Below are 15,726 nucleotides of genomic sequence, written 5' to 3' on the forward strand. Positions count from 1 at the left end.
CAAAATGTTGAATTTTGGTTCCACATGGTTCCACCATTTTGGTCGCACAAGGAAGTGTAGCACCTTACTATGTCAAATATTAGTGTTTACATCTTTTGTAAGTGTATATGTTTTAATAAATACTTAAATAAATAAAACAAGTGTTATTTGCAATTTTTCCTGTGTGGTGTCATATTAATGTAATGTCTTTCTTTTTCCCACATTAGGTTTTCTCATAGGCTCTACAGCAACATCAAGTACTTGACATGGCCCCTCCTCCTCCTGCCAACAAACCTCATGTCTGCATGTCAGCTATTGTAATCATGTCTACCATGGCAGCTATGGATGTTTATCTAGTTGAACAGAATTTGGGACCAAAGAAGATTGGAGTGTGCATTATGGTGCTAGTGGGGGATCTGTGTTTCCTTATTGTCCTGAGATATGTGGCTGTATGGGTGGGTGCTGAAGTAAGAACAGCAAAAAGGGGATATGCGATGATCCTTTGGTTCCTGTATATTTTTGTCCTGGAGATCAAACTTTATTTTATCTATCAGAATTACAAATCAGACAAGCGAGTTCCAGATCCCTTAGCAAGAAAAACTCTAACATTACTTCTTTCCATTTGTATCCCATCACTTTTTATCATCCTGGTAGCAACTGACCATATGGAATATGTCCGTGCCTTTCGCAAAAAGGAGGACCTGAGAAACCGTCTTTTTTGGGTGGTTATAGATCTCTTAGACGTTCTTGATATTCAAGCTAACCTCTGGGAACCACAAAAAAAAGGTCTGCCTTTGTGGGTGGAAGGACTGATGTTTTTTTACTGTTACATCTTGCTCCTGATCCTTCCTTGTGTTTCCCTGAGTGAAATCAGCATGCAGGGAGAAAATATCATTCCTCACAAGATGATGGTTTATCCAGTCCTAAGCTTAGTCACAATCAACATTGTGACACTCTTTATCCGTGGTGGGAATATGCTTTGGTATCAGGATCCAAGAGTATCTACTGTATTTCTTGGGAAGAATGTCCTGGCAATCATAATCAAGACCTGCACAGTACTCCAGTATCAACGGCACCTTATGGATGCTTCTCAAGGAATGGGATCTGAACTTAATCAGAATTCTGTAAGCCAGAACAATACAATCCCGGGCTCCCTCACAGTTTCACATAACCAGACACCAAATCATACTCTTTCAAATGGAGATAACTCAGAAGACTCTATTGGCCCCTCTTTCATTTCTAGGGAAATGTAGACTCTGCATTTCCTGATCACTGCTGAGAAGAGATAAGCCACAAGGCTTTCATTTATAGTACTACACTGTTTCCTCTTGGTTTACCAGAGTGTACTGGTAAAGTTCAGTATGTTCACTGGACAACAAATTATGAACTACTCAAAAAGATTCTAAACATCAGTATCGGTACTATGTTACTAACTTTACAATTAAAAGGAATCTGGAATTTCTACGATGATAAGTGATAATTAAATTCAGTATCTTGATAATCATTACAAACAATCAAAAACAATATACAACTAAAATGCTACATATAATCATTGTAATTTATGATTTTCAGATTCTTTGTCCTTAAGAGAGACAGAATATAAGTGTTATTTTTTGCAACAAAAACAAAAACACCTCAAATGAAATTGGAAAAAGATTTAGAAAAACTGACTATAGTAGGTAACTTTAACTGGAATTCTGTTCAACTCTGCGATAACATTAGCATTTAGAAATGTACTCTAAAATGTGTAATTATTGCATTTAAAGGGCTTCATGGGATCACTAAGCATTTCAGTAAGGACAATTTAATGACCAGCTATGCAAAAACCCTGCAAAAGGACTGACAAATGCTCATCAAAGCTAAGAATAAATGAATGAAACAATGCCCATTAAATGCACAGAGGGATTTGTTTCACACTTCTTTAAATGGGTTCTGTTTTCCCAGAACGCAAGTATCAATAAAGGCCGTTATGGGTCTGAACATTGCACCTCAGTTATAGAAGTGGTCAAATCCATACTGTGACCTTTTGATTAGTGAACAATGTCTTACCCTATCAATGCACTGCTGCCTTTTTTCACCAAGTTTAAGTAGAGATGCAAAACACAAATACAGCAGTAAAACAAGAATGACAAATACCAACCAAATTTACTTTTCTAAATATTACCTAACTGGTCCCAATTAACATACAAAGACAAAACTTTAAACTATATTTTAACCAGTAAAATGGACTTTGGATTAGGCATGCAGTCTGTCATTTAAAGATAAACCAAAGCAGAGTCTAATCACTCATGTACTGTAATGCCAAGTGAGAGGAACACAGATACTATACTATTCCTGTGTCTTGTAAATGGACAGAATACACTTTCTCCATCACTAACAGTTTCACCAGCCTCCAGCCTCAAAGCAGTACAAGAACACTGTTTTTAAACCCTCTAAAAGAGTCAGATTTCAAGATTTCATCTTCTACTCTCAAGAGCCTACCAAAAATGTAAATGATGGGCACTAACATTAGAAGCCTATAAACAATTCTAAAATCTGTCTTGGGATAAAACTATTTCAGGTGTGGTTATTGATTTTATTGTATACTTTTCATTATATGTTAAGAATTTGGCTGATGTGCAATTGCAAAAAGAGAGTGATATTATTCATTGTTTATGCCTTTCCAAATATATTTTTAATGATGGTCTTTAAATTAACTGGGACACCTGACATTCCCTAGGGTTAAATTATAATATTATGTGTATAAGTGCTGACAGAGAATTCATAAATGTGAGACTTTTTCCTATTTGTGCAGCTTAAGGTATGTAAATATTGTACTAATGCCTTGAAGGCAGCATTTCTAGCTTGTTTATCCTAAAGGTTTGTCTGTGTGTTGTTCTTTATTTATTTTCGTACCTGAATAATCAATTTAAGATAATTGGTTTGATCTAAATTTTGTAGCATTTTATTTATGTACTTGTCTATTCTTAAAAGTTTTAAATGCTTTTATTATTGTATTCATCCCATAAAAACTAAGATGCCAGTCTTCTGGTTCATCATCTGTCATTTAAATAAAAACTAGTAACTCTGGTTGTGGAAAACAAAAGCAGTGAATCCTATGTAATTCAGCGCCCAATAAAGCAATCTGTTTCTCAGGCTGAGATGGCACACAGTGAGCAATTATCATCTGAAAGGTAATGCCTGCAATTATCAGTTAGAATTTTCTTGCAGGGCAGACATCAACCTTTTTCTGTAGATGTGAGGGCTTATTGTTACAAACTGCTGAAATCTGGTTTATTCTGTGAGTAAAGAACTAGACAAAATAGCCCACTTTCTGCAGAATCTTGCTGCAGCTACTATTACCACTATAGAGTGCTAAAACTGAACTTTGTTTAATTTCCTTCTTTTAAACAGTAATGTATCTAGGGTTTTGTAACTATCCAAACTCTCTGGGTGTTTAGACACTAGAAATGAGCCTAATTCAGTTACAAGAAGTGCACATGTCTTCATTTTAAATCTTCTATTTACATTTCCATGTATATAATCCATGCTTGACTTAACTTAAAGAAAACACCTGCATTTTATATACTTCCACCTACTAAAGTTTGTAAAGGAAGAAATATTGCCATGATTTAACATCAATATGAAGAAGGCTGAAAATTGCCATATAGTGTCAGAAATGATTTGAACTAAAGTTTGCATAGACTTTGGAGACTCATTAGCTTTAATGAAGTACACAGCATAGACTTCAAGCTAATATCATTGTGCTCTCTTTATTTTCCTTGTTTGGACAAGTCTGCTATGCGCATCTTTCTGTAAATACAATGTTTTTATTATGATGTTATTTGAGGATGCCGGTCAGGCCTGGTAGGCCCAAACGTGTTCTGAGGGTCTGCTGGGAACGTCTGGCAGAGCCCCCTGTCAGAAGTAGCTTCAACTCCCACCTCCGGCAGAACTTCGACCACATCCCGAGGGAGTTGGGGAACATTGAGTCCGAATGGGCCATGTTCCGTGCCTCTATTGTTGAGGCGGCTGACCGGAGCTGTGGCCGTAAGGTGGTCGGTGCCTGTCGTGGCGGCAATCCCCAAACCCGTTGGTGGACACCAGCGGTGAGGGATGCCGTCAAGCTGAAGAAGGAGTCCTACAGGACCCTTTTGTCCTGTGGGACTCTGGAGGCAGCTGATAGGCACCGGCAGGCCAAGCGGAATGCAGCTTTGGTGGTTGCTGAGGCAAAAACTCGGGCGTGGGAGGAGTTTGGGGAGGCCATGGAGAACGACTTTCAGACGGCTTCGAGGAGATTCTGGTCCACCGTCCGGAGTCTCAGGAGGGGGAAGCAGTGCAGTGTCAGCACTGTATATGGTGGGGATGGTGCACTGCTGACCTTGACTTGGGACGTTGTGGGAAGTACTTCGAAGACCTCCTCAATCCCACTAACATGCCTTCCAATGAGGAAGCAGAGCCTGGGGACTCGGAGGTGGGCTCCCCCATCTCTGGGACTGAGGTCACCGAAGTGGTCAAAAAACTCCTTGGTGGCAGGGCCCCGGGGGTGGATGAGATATGCCCGGAGTTCCTCAAGGCTCTGGATGTTGTAGGGCTGTCTTGGTTGACACGTCTCTGCAACATCGCATGGACATCAAGGACAGTGCCTCTGGATTGGCAGACCGGGGTGGTGGTCCCCCTCTTTAAGAAGGGGGACCGGAGGGTGTGTTCCAACTACAGAGGGATCACACTCCTCAGCCTCACTGGAAAAGTCTATTCGGGGGTTCTGGAGAGGAGGGTCCGTCGGATAGTCAAGCCTTGGATTCAGGAGGAACAGTGTGGTTTTCATCCTGGTTGCGGAACAGTGGACCAGTTCTACACCCTTAGCAGGGTCCTGGAGGGTGCATGGGAGTTTGCCCAACCAGTCTACATGTGTTTTGTGGACTTGGAAGAGGCATTCGACCGTGTCCCTCGGGGAAATCCTGTGGGGGGTACTCCAAGAGTATGGGGTACCGGAACCCCCCTGATAAGGGCTGTTCGGTCCCTGTACAATCGGTGCCAGAACTTGGTCCGCATTGCCGGCAGTAAGTCGAACCCGTTTCCAGTGAGAGTTGGACTCCGCCAGGGCTGCCCTTTGTCACCAATTCTGTTCATAACTTTTATGGACAGAATTTCTAGGCACAGCCAGGGCGTTGAGGGGGTCCGGTTTGGCGGACTCAGGATTGGGTCACTGCTTTTTGCAGATGATGTTGTCCTGTTTGCTTCATCAGGCTGTGATCTTCAGCTCTCTGTGGATCGGTTCGCAGCTGAGTGTGAAGCGGTTAGGATGGGAATCAGCACCTCCAAAACCTAACACCATGGTCTTCAGCCGGAAAAGGGTGGAGTGCCCTCTCAGGGTTGGTAGCGAGATCCTGCCCCAAGTGGAGGAGTTCACGTATCTCAGGATCTTGTTCACGAGTGAGGGAAGAATGGAGCGTGAGATCGACAGGTGGATTGGTGTGGCATCCACAGTAGTGCGGGCTCTGAATCGGTCTGTCGTGGTGAAAAAAGGAGCTGAACCACAAGGCAAAGCTCTCAATTTACCAATCGATCTATGTTCCTACCCTCACCTATGGTCATGAGCTATGGGTAGTGACCGAAAGAACGAGATTGCGAATACAAGCGGCTGAAATAAGTTTCCTCCGTAGGGTGTCTGGGCTTTCCCTTAAAGATAGGGTGAGAAGCTCAGTCATCTGGGAGGGACTCAGAGTAGAGCCGCTGCTCCTCCGCATCGAGAGGAGTCAGATGAGGTGGCTCGGGCATCTGATCAGGATGCCACCTGGACGCCTCCCTGGTGAGGTGTTCCGAGCACGTCTAACCGGGAGGAGGCCCAGGGGAAGACCCAAGACACGCTGGAGGGACTATGTCTCTGGGCTGGCCCGGGAACGCCTTGGGATTCCCCTGGAAGAGCTAGAAGTAGTGGCCGGGGAGTGGGAAGTCTGGGCATCTCTGCTCAAGCTGCTGCCCCCGCGACCCAACCTCGGATAAGCGGAAGAGAATGGATGGATGGATGGTTATTTGGAATACTTGTTTTTGAAGGATGACAAGGGTCTTTGCAGCCATTTAAAACGACAATGTCTCTTTGAACCAAATCCTTGTGTGTGCATGCAGTAAAGGAATAGTTGTGGGGTTTTGGATCAGAGTGATTTGTGTAAACTGAGTTGCACTTATAATAATAAGAGATACTTCATGGGCAAAAGTGGAAGCCTAGAGCACTACAAAAGTGAATGAAGTAGGTTAGTTGATATTTTGCAGATAATAATCCTTTCCCAGGTAAGGCTTAGGGCTTTAGACATTACATTTTTTAATACTCCATGGAAAGAGACACATAGAAAGGCCTATGGGTATTAAAAAGTTATTACAGAAGGTTAAACGTTAAAATGGTTAAAATGGTTTCTGGGTAAAGTCAGATGAGAGCCACATAGGTTAGATAGGCAAAGTTAGATGTAAGCATCTGAAAGTTTTGTTTCAATACACACTGATCCATATAGCAACTACTGCTAGCACTTACTGTAGGTAGGAACGGAAAAAGTTTCACTACTGCTAACATATGCAGAGCTGGACTATAATCCATGGAGTGTGTGAAACTTTCATCCATGGCAAACACAGTACACAGAGAATGACAAAAAGACACACTATCTGCAGTAAAACAGCCATATGCTTTAAATATCTAATGACATTGAAAAAAAAAAGAAAGAAAAAGTATGAGAAGAAGAAAAAGTATGAGAAACATTTGTATACTAAAATGATGACACTAAAGTAACTTTAAAGCTATTTTGTACTTCACAGCTAATTGTTGACATATTTTTTATATTTTTAAATATAAATACTATGAATTAAAATGTAGACAAATATAACATAGCAGATCTTTTAATATTAGAAATTATAACAGCACAATAACTTCTCATATACAGTATTGACCTATTGCTTTTTAACCTAGAAAAGAAAGCAGTTCAGAAAAGTTACTTTAAAACTCTCATATTTTAGTTGCTGCCACTTAAAAGTATACAGGTCTGCTTAATTAAGTTTGTTTTTTTTAACTTTATGAGGTACTTATAATCTAGGCAAATGTGATCATTTAATTGGACAAGACTTCTTCAGCCTACATTATAATATTCTTAAGCAAAAATAAAGTACTCCTGTTACAGGTTCTGCACATAAAAGTATGTCTGGCAGTTTACGGCTCTTTAAGCTCATACAAAATCATAAGACAAACAAACTGAAGTAACTTTTGCACCTATTTTAAATAGATTCAGTTTTGGAATAAAATTTTGGATATGCTTTACAAATACAGATTTCTCTGAATTTAAATTAATGTACACACTTCTACATTAATCTTAATAACAAATACAATCAAATCAAAAAACAGGAAGTACAAAATTATGTTCCAAACACAATCCTAGAAACCTAGTAGACACGCCCCAGCCCGATTCAGGACACCTAAATGACAAGAGTCCCATCTGTGGTGGTTCTTCACATAGAATACGTCATAAAAATAATAGAAACATAAAAAGAAACAAAAAAGGTTCAGCACTGGCTCGGCTTGCTTACTTTAGAATTAAATAAATTCTTGCTAAATTTTGCAAAAACTTCAGCCTCGTCGACTAAGCAATAAGCTCAAGGCTTTAAATCCTGATGTTCCTACAGTCTCCTGGATCATGCATTACCTGACCAACAGACAACAGTTTCTGACGCTCAGAGACTGTGTATCAGAATTGGTGGTGTGAAATATCAGAGAACCTCTGGGAACTGTTTACCCTCTACACAACAGACTTCCAGCATAATACAAGCGTTTACCTTCAACAGAAATTCTCAGATGACTCCTCCATCATAGGCTGCATTAATAATGGAGATGAGTAGGAGTACAGGAACGTTATGGAGGACTTAGTCTTGTGGTGCAGGGACAACAACCTGAAACTCAGCATCAGCAAGACAAAAGAGCTGGTGGTGGACTTCCGGCGTGCCAAGGAGCCTCTGAGACCAGTCACCATTCAGAGGGAGAATGTGGAAGTGGTGCAGAGCTACAAGTAACTGGGAGTTCACATAAAAAAACAAATTGGATTGGACTGACAAGACAGTGGTGCTGTACAAGTACGATCAGAGCATACTGTGCTTGCTAAGGAGACTCTGGTCTTTTGATGTATGCAGCAAGCTACTGGAAATATTCTATCAGTCCATAGTAGCCAGAGTGGTGTTCTAAGTTGCAGTCTTCTGGGGAAGCAACCATGCTCAAAAGAAGCACAATGCCTGAACAAACTTATCAGGAAAGCTTCATCACAAGGTAATCCATGGATACGCTGGAAGCTGTTGTGGAAAAGAAGATGATGGCAATTGGATGCCATCATGAAATATCCCCTCCGTTCCCTCCAGGAAGCATGCTCTTTGAGCACTTTTAGCCACAGGCTCATTCCACCATGATGTGCTAAGAAGCACATAGGGGGTCTATCCTGCCCACTGCTATCAGGCATTTCAATGCTTCCAACTGAAGTACTGAAGTTAATTTTTATTTATTTATCGATTGATTGATTGATTGATTAATTGATTGATTGATTGATTGATTGATTGATTGATTGGCTGTATTATTTGTCCTGTGAGTCTGTATCCTTGTTTTTTATGCTTCAGCTGCAGTAGGCACCTGAATTCCCCATGGGATTAATAAAGTTTACCTAATCTAATTTAATAAAGAAAATTATTTTTTCTATTTTGAAATACAGTAGTATATAGCATAACTTTCCCAATTAGATATATAAAGAGGCTAATATTCTTCCAGTTCAGCAAAGTAAATTTTTTATCCTGTAATCTGGTAGAGAATATTACAAAAGGCAATTCATAGCATAACGTTAGGTCATCTGATATTACTCTACATATTTCTGTTAAAGTATTAGGAGTGATTTTAAATGAAAGGCTATGCAAGAGATATAGAACCTAGTGATGTGGACCCTTGATGTCATCATTCAAAGGTCGAATCTTGCCCTGGGTAAATTATAGACGTCTCTGGAGATACTGTCTGGATCTTCATTCAAACTAGCCAGTAGCTCCTCAGGGAAGTCAAGATGAAAGATGACAGCTGTTGGATACGTTTCTGTTTTGTATACAAAAGAAAAAGTGTGTCGCTGGAAGATTACATTTCAACCTTAACAGTTCAAAGGATACAAATTCATTATACATACAGAGATCTGTACATGTCATAATACTTAGTGACTTTTATTAACTGAATAATGCATGGGATACAAAAGGCTAAAATATGTGATCATCCATTTTGAATTCTAGATTCACAAGATTTTTCATTCTTCTGATACTTCATGTTCATAGGCAAACAGACTTTATTTTGCATATCACTTTTCACTACCACAGAAACCATTATGCAAATAACATTATAATATGAATATTTCTCATCCAACAATTTCAGAAGTGCTCACATAATGGTACAAAAGTTTTAAATAAGTCATTAATGACTGGGCTCAAATATTTTGGTGTTGTCAAAAATGAAGAATCAAAATTTTTATTATAACACATTTTATTCAATTTTAATCATTGTTAATAAAATTAAAGAAAGTTTTCATAACTTGGTATGAAAAGATCTATTTACTGAAAATTTCAGAAGATATTCATAGCAACCTACTTTGTCAATTCTTAGCAACAATAAATAATTCAATAATTTTGCCCCTTTGTTAGAACCTCTGATTTTTTCCTTAAGTTCAATCTGCATTTGAGCTCTAAAGAAATGTTTTATGGTTTTGTGGGCTGCATTTCATTGCAGATGTGAGGGGTTAAAGACACATATGGTATAGTTTAGGCCTTCACTACTGTAGTACTGTTTAGGATTTGGAATGTTTTAACAGTTACCTTTGCTGTGATAATGATTAGAAAAAGTGTGAGCGCCAGTAGGCTGTACGCCCTAGGAACCAGGTTATACAAACTATTCTATAACATTTCAGTAATTATTTACCGCTCTGATGCTGATTTTTCTGATTATAAAATAGGTTGTTATGATAGCAATTGAAGAGAATAATTCATAATTAATTGCAGAATTACAGTATTTGCAATAATTCTCAACATATTATCAAGAATTATTATCTAGAGTGCCTCTTTCTCTTGCTAGATTTAGCCCAAAAGGTAATCAGCATATCGTCATCTCGTATCAGGGTTAAGTTTCAAGTTTGGCATTTTTCCGTCCAGCCATTTTAGCTCTAGACCGTCCTTAATAAATTGTGACACACACACACAGACAGATACACACCCATCATCGAGATATTGATGTTTTCGGTATCAGGGGACCCTAAAACATTAAGATCCATCGAAAACCGGAGATCGAAATTTTTGACAAATCTAAAGTTCTTCCTTCTCCCCCATAGACAATAATTATCAAAAAACACAAGTCAAGCCAGGTATTTATGAAAACCTCTTTTTTAACAGAAGATCAGCAGTACAATATGCCAATGATGATAGTCTTCTTACCTGGCTCCTTTGACCTAGCTTTAAACTGCTTGTGTCCCTCAGTTTGCAGCAGAAATAAAAATATTTTTTCCACAGAAAATGTCTAATTTACTATTAGAAATAATCTGAAATTGATTTAGTTGTGAAAATTCAAATTACACAAATGTAATATTTTGCCACTTAAAGGAAAAATTCTAAATCTTGAATTGTTTTATAATGTGTTTCTCCTGTGTAAAAAAATCTTACATGTAGACATATAAAACAATAAATAATAATAATAAAACAACATTCATTTATTAGAACAATGCTTAATAAAATAAGGCAACTTAGACTACACTAAAGAAACCAATACATTACTCTTTAAAAAAGACAACACATGAATCACAACCCTGGTTAACTGTTTAATCTGCAGTGATGATGAAACTGACCTTTTTAATTCTACCCAGCTTTCACCTTATATCAGGGCAAAGTGTAACAGACTTAAGAATAGCAGTCTCACATGAAATCAGTGGGCTTCATCAACAACACGCAAAGGAAGCTTGAACCTAAGTGAATATGACAACTAGTATTAATATTGTTTTTCTTCTGTATTCACACTTATTATAACTGACACAAACATTTTCATTCACTAGTCTATGTGGCTACTTCTGGTACAATGTATTCATTAACTCCACTCTGAATGTTTTATTGTACTTCACAAGTAATGAAGTTTACGAAATGACTTGTCAACTGAGTGTGAGAGGTGGGGGGGCTTGATAATAATGGGCTTCATCGGGAAATAGAGAAGATCAAGCCTGCTTCAGATTCAGAATCTTAACAGCTAAGAGACACCATATATGGTACAGTACATTATCACATTACTGTGAAGTTTGAATGCCCATGTGGGTATTGCAAGGAGTACTTGCAAAATGGCATAGAAATGAGGTTGGTACACACCACTTAGTTAAGAACACGTGTTTATTGATAACCTTGGATTTTTGTAGGAGACAAACTCTGCTAACACAAATACAAATATGGCTTTACAAATTATTTATGATATTTGCTGCATATAACTTTGATTTATTACTATATATGCAAATGCATATTACATTTTTGTTCGTTTTCCATATTTTGCACAAACATTTACCTTGCAATTACACAGATACAAAAGTATTTAGCTGTGCTGAAACTAAGAAACACTATTCAATCTGTCTTTTGAAAATGTAAACATTCAGTAAAAAATTAGAAGAAAAAAAAAAACTATAAGTGCAGGCATAGAAATTACCAGAATATTCTAGGCACTGTGAGAAAGAATTTAAACAGGGTGTATAAGAAATTGTGTCACTAAAATGGTACATGCTGAAAAGTATATTTGAATAAGATGGAAAATTGGGGCGATTACAATTATCTGCTGCTTGTATGTATTGCATATTGATGGGTTAACATCCAAGTGTTGTCTTGTTCAAAGATATTAAGCCATCATGTCATCAGGACACAAGCTGAAGAACCAAGGCATTCAACAACAGGCAAGAAACCTTCTCATGTTCTTGTTAAAGAGGCTCTCATTCTGACAACAATAATGATAATGATATGGTCCAAGTCTCCATAGCTGCCAATGTATTTGTTCCATGTTAAACCAACATTAAAAGCCAGGTTTAGTGCTTTCTCCTCTAAAGCTTCTTTGATTTGTTCTCCACCACATGTTCTTAATGGCTGTAGGGAAGTTTGTTGAGCTAACACTAGGCATTATATAAAGAAAACTATAATTTAGGTAAATGTTTGTTTCCTGAAAAATATAAATAATTTTTTTTTATTTGGGATGCACCACCAGAGAGTCATATAAATTGAAGAGACCGTCCATTTACTTCTAGACCACTCTTGATATCTGTCTCCAATTTGGCTGTGATAGGGACCTTCAAATGGATCACACTGCAACAGCCATGGGCTCTAATGAGAGGGCAGTCAGGCCATGAGTCCCTTTACAGTAAACAATTAGAATGCTTAATGATATTAAAAAGACAAGAACATACAGGAAGGAGCAAAATGCAATTGTATTCATACTTTTGAGATTCTTTCCATATTTTTCTGAATTTTAGGGGCCTAATCTAACACTCATCAAGCAAACAGACTAGAACTTAACTATGGGACTACACACTGTGATCTGATACATTTTTGAAAGCAAAAAGCAACAATTAGTACTTGGTGGGTGACACTCAAGGACATGTGACCAGCAATTCCCTGTGACAGTGACAGGTTTTTTGTTTATTTTGTTGTTTTTTTTAAACCAAGCATATGCAGAAAGACAGGGTGTCATTGATTTGTCTATGGCGGTTTGTTTATCTGCTAAATACACTGATTTTTTTGATGTATCAGGGTGGTACAGTGACTGCATGTTCCTATAATATTCATGGTACCTCATGAAATGTATAATGCTCATAGTGTCTCATCACTAATAAAGTAGAAAAATGACGTTTATAACAATTTCAAACATACCGCTGAATTCTTAAAATTGACAAGAAAATAGCAGATTTGTTAAAGTTCTAGTAATATTTTAATATTGTGGATTAAGTCTGGAAAAGACAGACAACCGGTAGTCAATGCTGCAACCTAATTTTTTTTTTTTTTTTTTAAACACAGTGAAGTTTTGGGTAGCGTAAATGACTACTGCAACCAACACTTAATTATCATGTTACTCTTAGATGCTGCTCCTTCTTCATATTTAGAATGTAGCTGGACTCAGCCCTTATAAACTGACTGTATTTAATGCATGTCCTTTTGCAGAAAAGCATGTCGAAGTGACAATTGTACAGTACAACGTTCTTCTCTTAAAAGAAGAAATTCATACTGTATTTTCCCTGAAATTATAACAGTAAAACTGTATACCGTTTGTATATTACTTTTGGAAAAAATGTAATGTTTATCTAACACTAATTGTAACTATAATGACTCTGTAAGCAGAGTACTTCTAATTTGTCACAACATATATTTTTTTAACAATACCACATACCGACTTGACTATCAAAGCAGGTATCATAGAGCATTATTACTTTAAACATCTAAAATCCTAAAAATTACATTTTCAAAGAACAGTCAGCTCCCAGCACAATCATCACTCACAAAGTGTTAAAATAAAGGTCTAAAGGAGATCCTAGTGGAACAATCAAAAAGAATACTCACCAGTCACACTTCTCAACAAAAAGAGAATATGAATTAGGTTACTGAAGCTCAGCTGACATGAAATGGCTCCTATAAAGGTACAAGAGCCTGCCAAAGAAGTAACAGTGGCCCATATTAAAATTTGGACACATTTAGTGATTGATGGCAGGTGTCTGCTCAATTATTCACACTCATAACACTATTTCAACTGTTTAAAATTTACTATGAATAATTTCAGTACTACTGGAACCACATAAGCAAAAAATACAATATAAACACCATTTGTGACATCGTCACTGTCTTCATTGGGGAGTCAGAACATCATCTCTGTACTTAATATTGTGCATCAATGAACATTCATTACTTGGGTCGGCTGCACTACCATAGTTCTCCAACTTAAGCAATGAGATCTACAGCTCTCTATTCAAAAATAAGTTAAGAGTTATTAAGTTTTAAGAAAAATATTGTTCAATACTGTAAAATGTTTTAAAACAACCTGGTAAGTGGCCATATGCTTGATGTTTTTAAAACCCAATGTTGTTCAGTCAATCACAAGGATCAAACATCCAGTACAAATATGTTTCACACTTTTGATGCTACTACCCAACAATCCTTATATTAATCTGTGTTTTCATCTTTTAATGTTTCTGAATAGATAATGTACTGCAAACATTTCTCTGTAGACATTCTACTTCTACAGATCTGGACTTTGACAAACTATAACATGTGATACACTGTTAATAGCAAGTGAAACCTTATTTCTATCACAAAATGACTCATTTTGATTTCTAATAGTTAAATACATGTAAGTTATACTATTTTTTAAGAATAGATAGGTGAACAGATATTCGGTGTTATCAAACTACTTTTGCCATTCAGGTGTATAGTCATCTACAATAGGAAAGCAGAGTGAACTCATTTAATATGTTAAAAACACATTTTATTAGAAGCTGAATACCTTGTAAATCACATTGAGAGGCTATGTTTACATGACAGGGTTGCAGATAAGGATAATTCATGTTGACAATATGATCTATCAGCCCATTATTGCACTAGACTTGCCGTCCCAGGAGCTAAACCGCCATCTTTCAAGTAGGACAACTGTACTGCTCAATGACATCTTTTCCATCTAGCCATTACCTGTAATTGCTATGCCACAAAACTTCAAGTCTATGGATTTAACAAAAAAATGACATTTAATGATTTGAACCTAACAGTTTTTGTACCTGATTTAAAAAATAGAGAAAGACACGTTTGTTGATACTTTTGATACTTGACACTTTTATACCAAATAAATATTAATGACAGTGATGTCAGGGGAAAAAAAAATCACAAGATTTTGCTTCAAGGCGGCACATTCATTTTGGAAGTGATAGTGGCAAGTTGGGCCCTCAGAAATATACAAAATTGTATTAAGTAATGTGCACATAGCCAGGCTGTTTTAAAGAGAAATAAAAAGGCCATAATGTCAGAATCTACATACAGTATACACAGGTTCTAAATCTCCATAATTTAATAACCAGTTTGAAAATTAGACCTGCAGGGCCACATCCTATGAAGGCTGCAAGGCCACAAGAAAACATTAATGTAGTTAAATATATGAAACAAAATGATTATGTTTCTCCTATTGTAACTATTTATAATGCATCTTTAAAAAGTAAATTTTAGCAGGGAAATAATTAAATTTAACTGTACAATTTCCACTAAAGAAAATATGTTAAAGATACAAATACTTCTAAATCTTTTTAGATGTTAATAACGCAAACTTTAAGTGTATTGGGAGACTTAAACCAGTGTGTGTTGTGCTAGATCTGCCAAAACGTACTAAGATACTGTGTACGCCACCCCCATTCCTGTGAAATTGTTTGTCTTCTAAGCACTTTGAGCAACTTTAAAATGTACCATGACATATCAGAAGTGCAAACTAAATTAGAACCCAAAGTCCAAAGCAATGTGACTTCATTACAGTAATAGAGGCAAAGCAAAACTCACATAATCACATAATGCAATACTATTAGTAATATCTAATGAAACAGAAGTAGCATGGTAGCTGCTATTTCAAAGACAGCTATACATTTTACTACAGTGTCCTCGACAATTAACTGGCCTGAATGCGAGTTTGTTACTTTATCCAATTTTTACATGCACAGCCTAAAGCATATCACTTTATGCTGATAA

At 37.3% G+C, this 15,726-nt stretch overlaps 2 protein-coding genes across 3 annotated transcripts in view; one reads left to right on the forward strand and one right to left on the reverse strand.

Moving 5' to 3' along the window:
• The window catches only part of tmem265 (transmembrane protein 265), a 56,355-nt gene extending 53,236 nt beyond the window's left edge, over positions 1-3,119 (forward strand). For both annotated transcript variants that reach the window (XM_051931717.1, XM_028802950.2), the window contains exon 2: positions 207-3,119. In XM_051931717.1, the coding sequence (XP_051787677.1) occupies positions 246-1,232 (987 nt within the window). In that variant the 5' untranslated portion in view covers positions 207-245 and the 3' untranslated portion in view covers positions 1,233-3,119. The remainder of the gene's footprint in view (positions 1-206) is intronic.
• mrpl11 (mitochondrial ribosomal protein L11) overlaps positions 1-15,726 on the reverse strand; it is a 389,263-nt gene that overhangs the window by 310,775 nt on the left and 62,762 nt on the right. The window lies entirely within an intron of this gene.

The sequence above is a fragment of the Erpetoichthys calabaricus genome, chromosome 1 (assembly GCF_900747795.2).
Source record: "Erpetoichthys calabaricus chromosome 1, fErpCal1.3, whole genome shotgun sequence".
Lineage (NCBI taxonomy): Eukaryota > Metazoa > Chordata > Cladistia > Polypteriformes > Polypteridae > Erpetoichthys > Erpetoichthys calabaricus.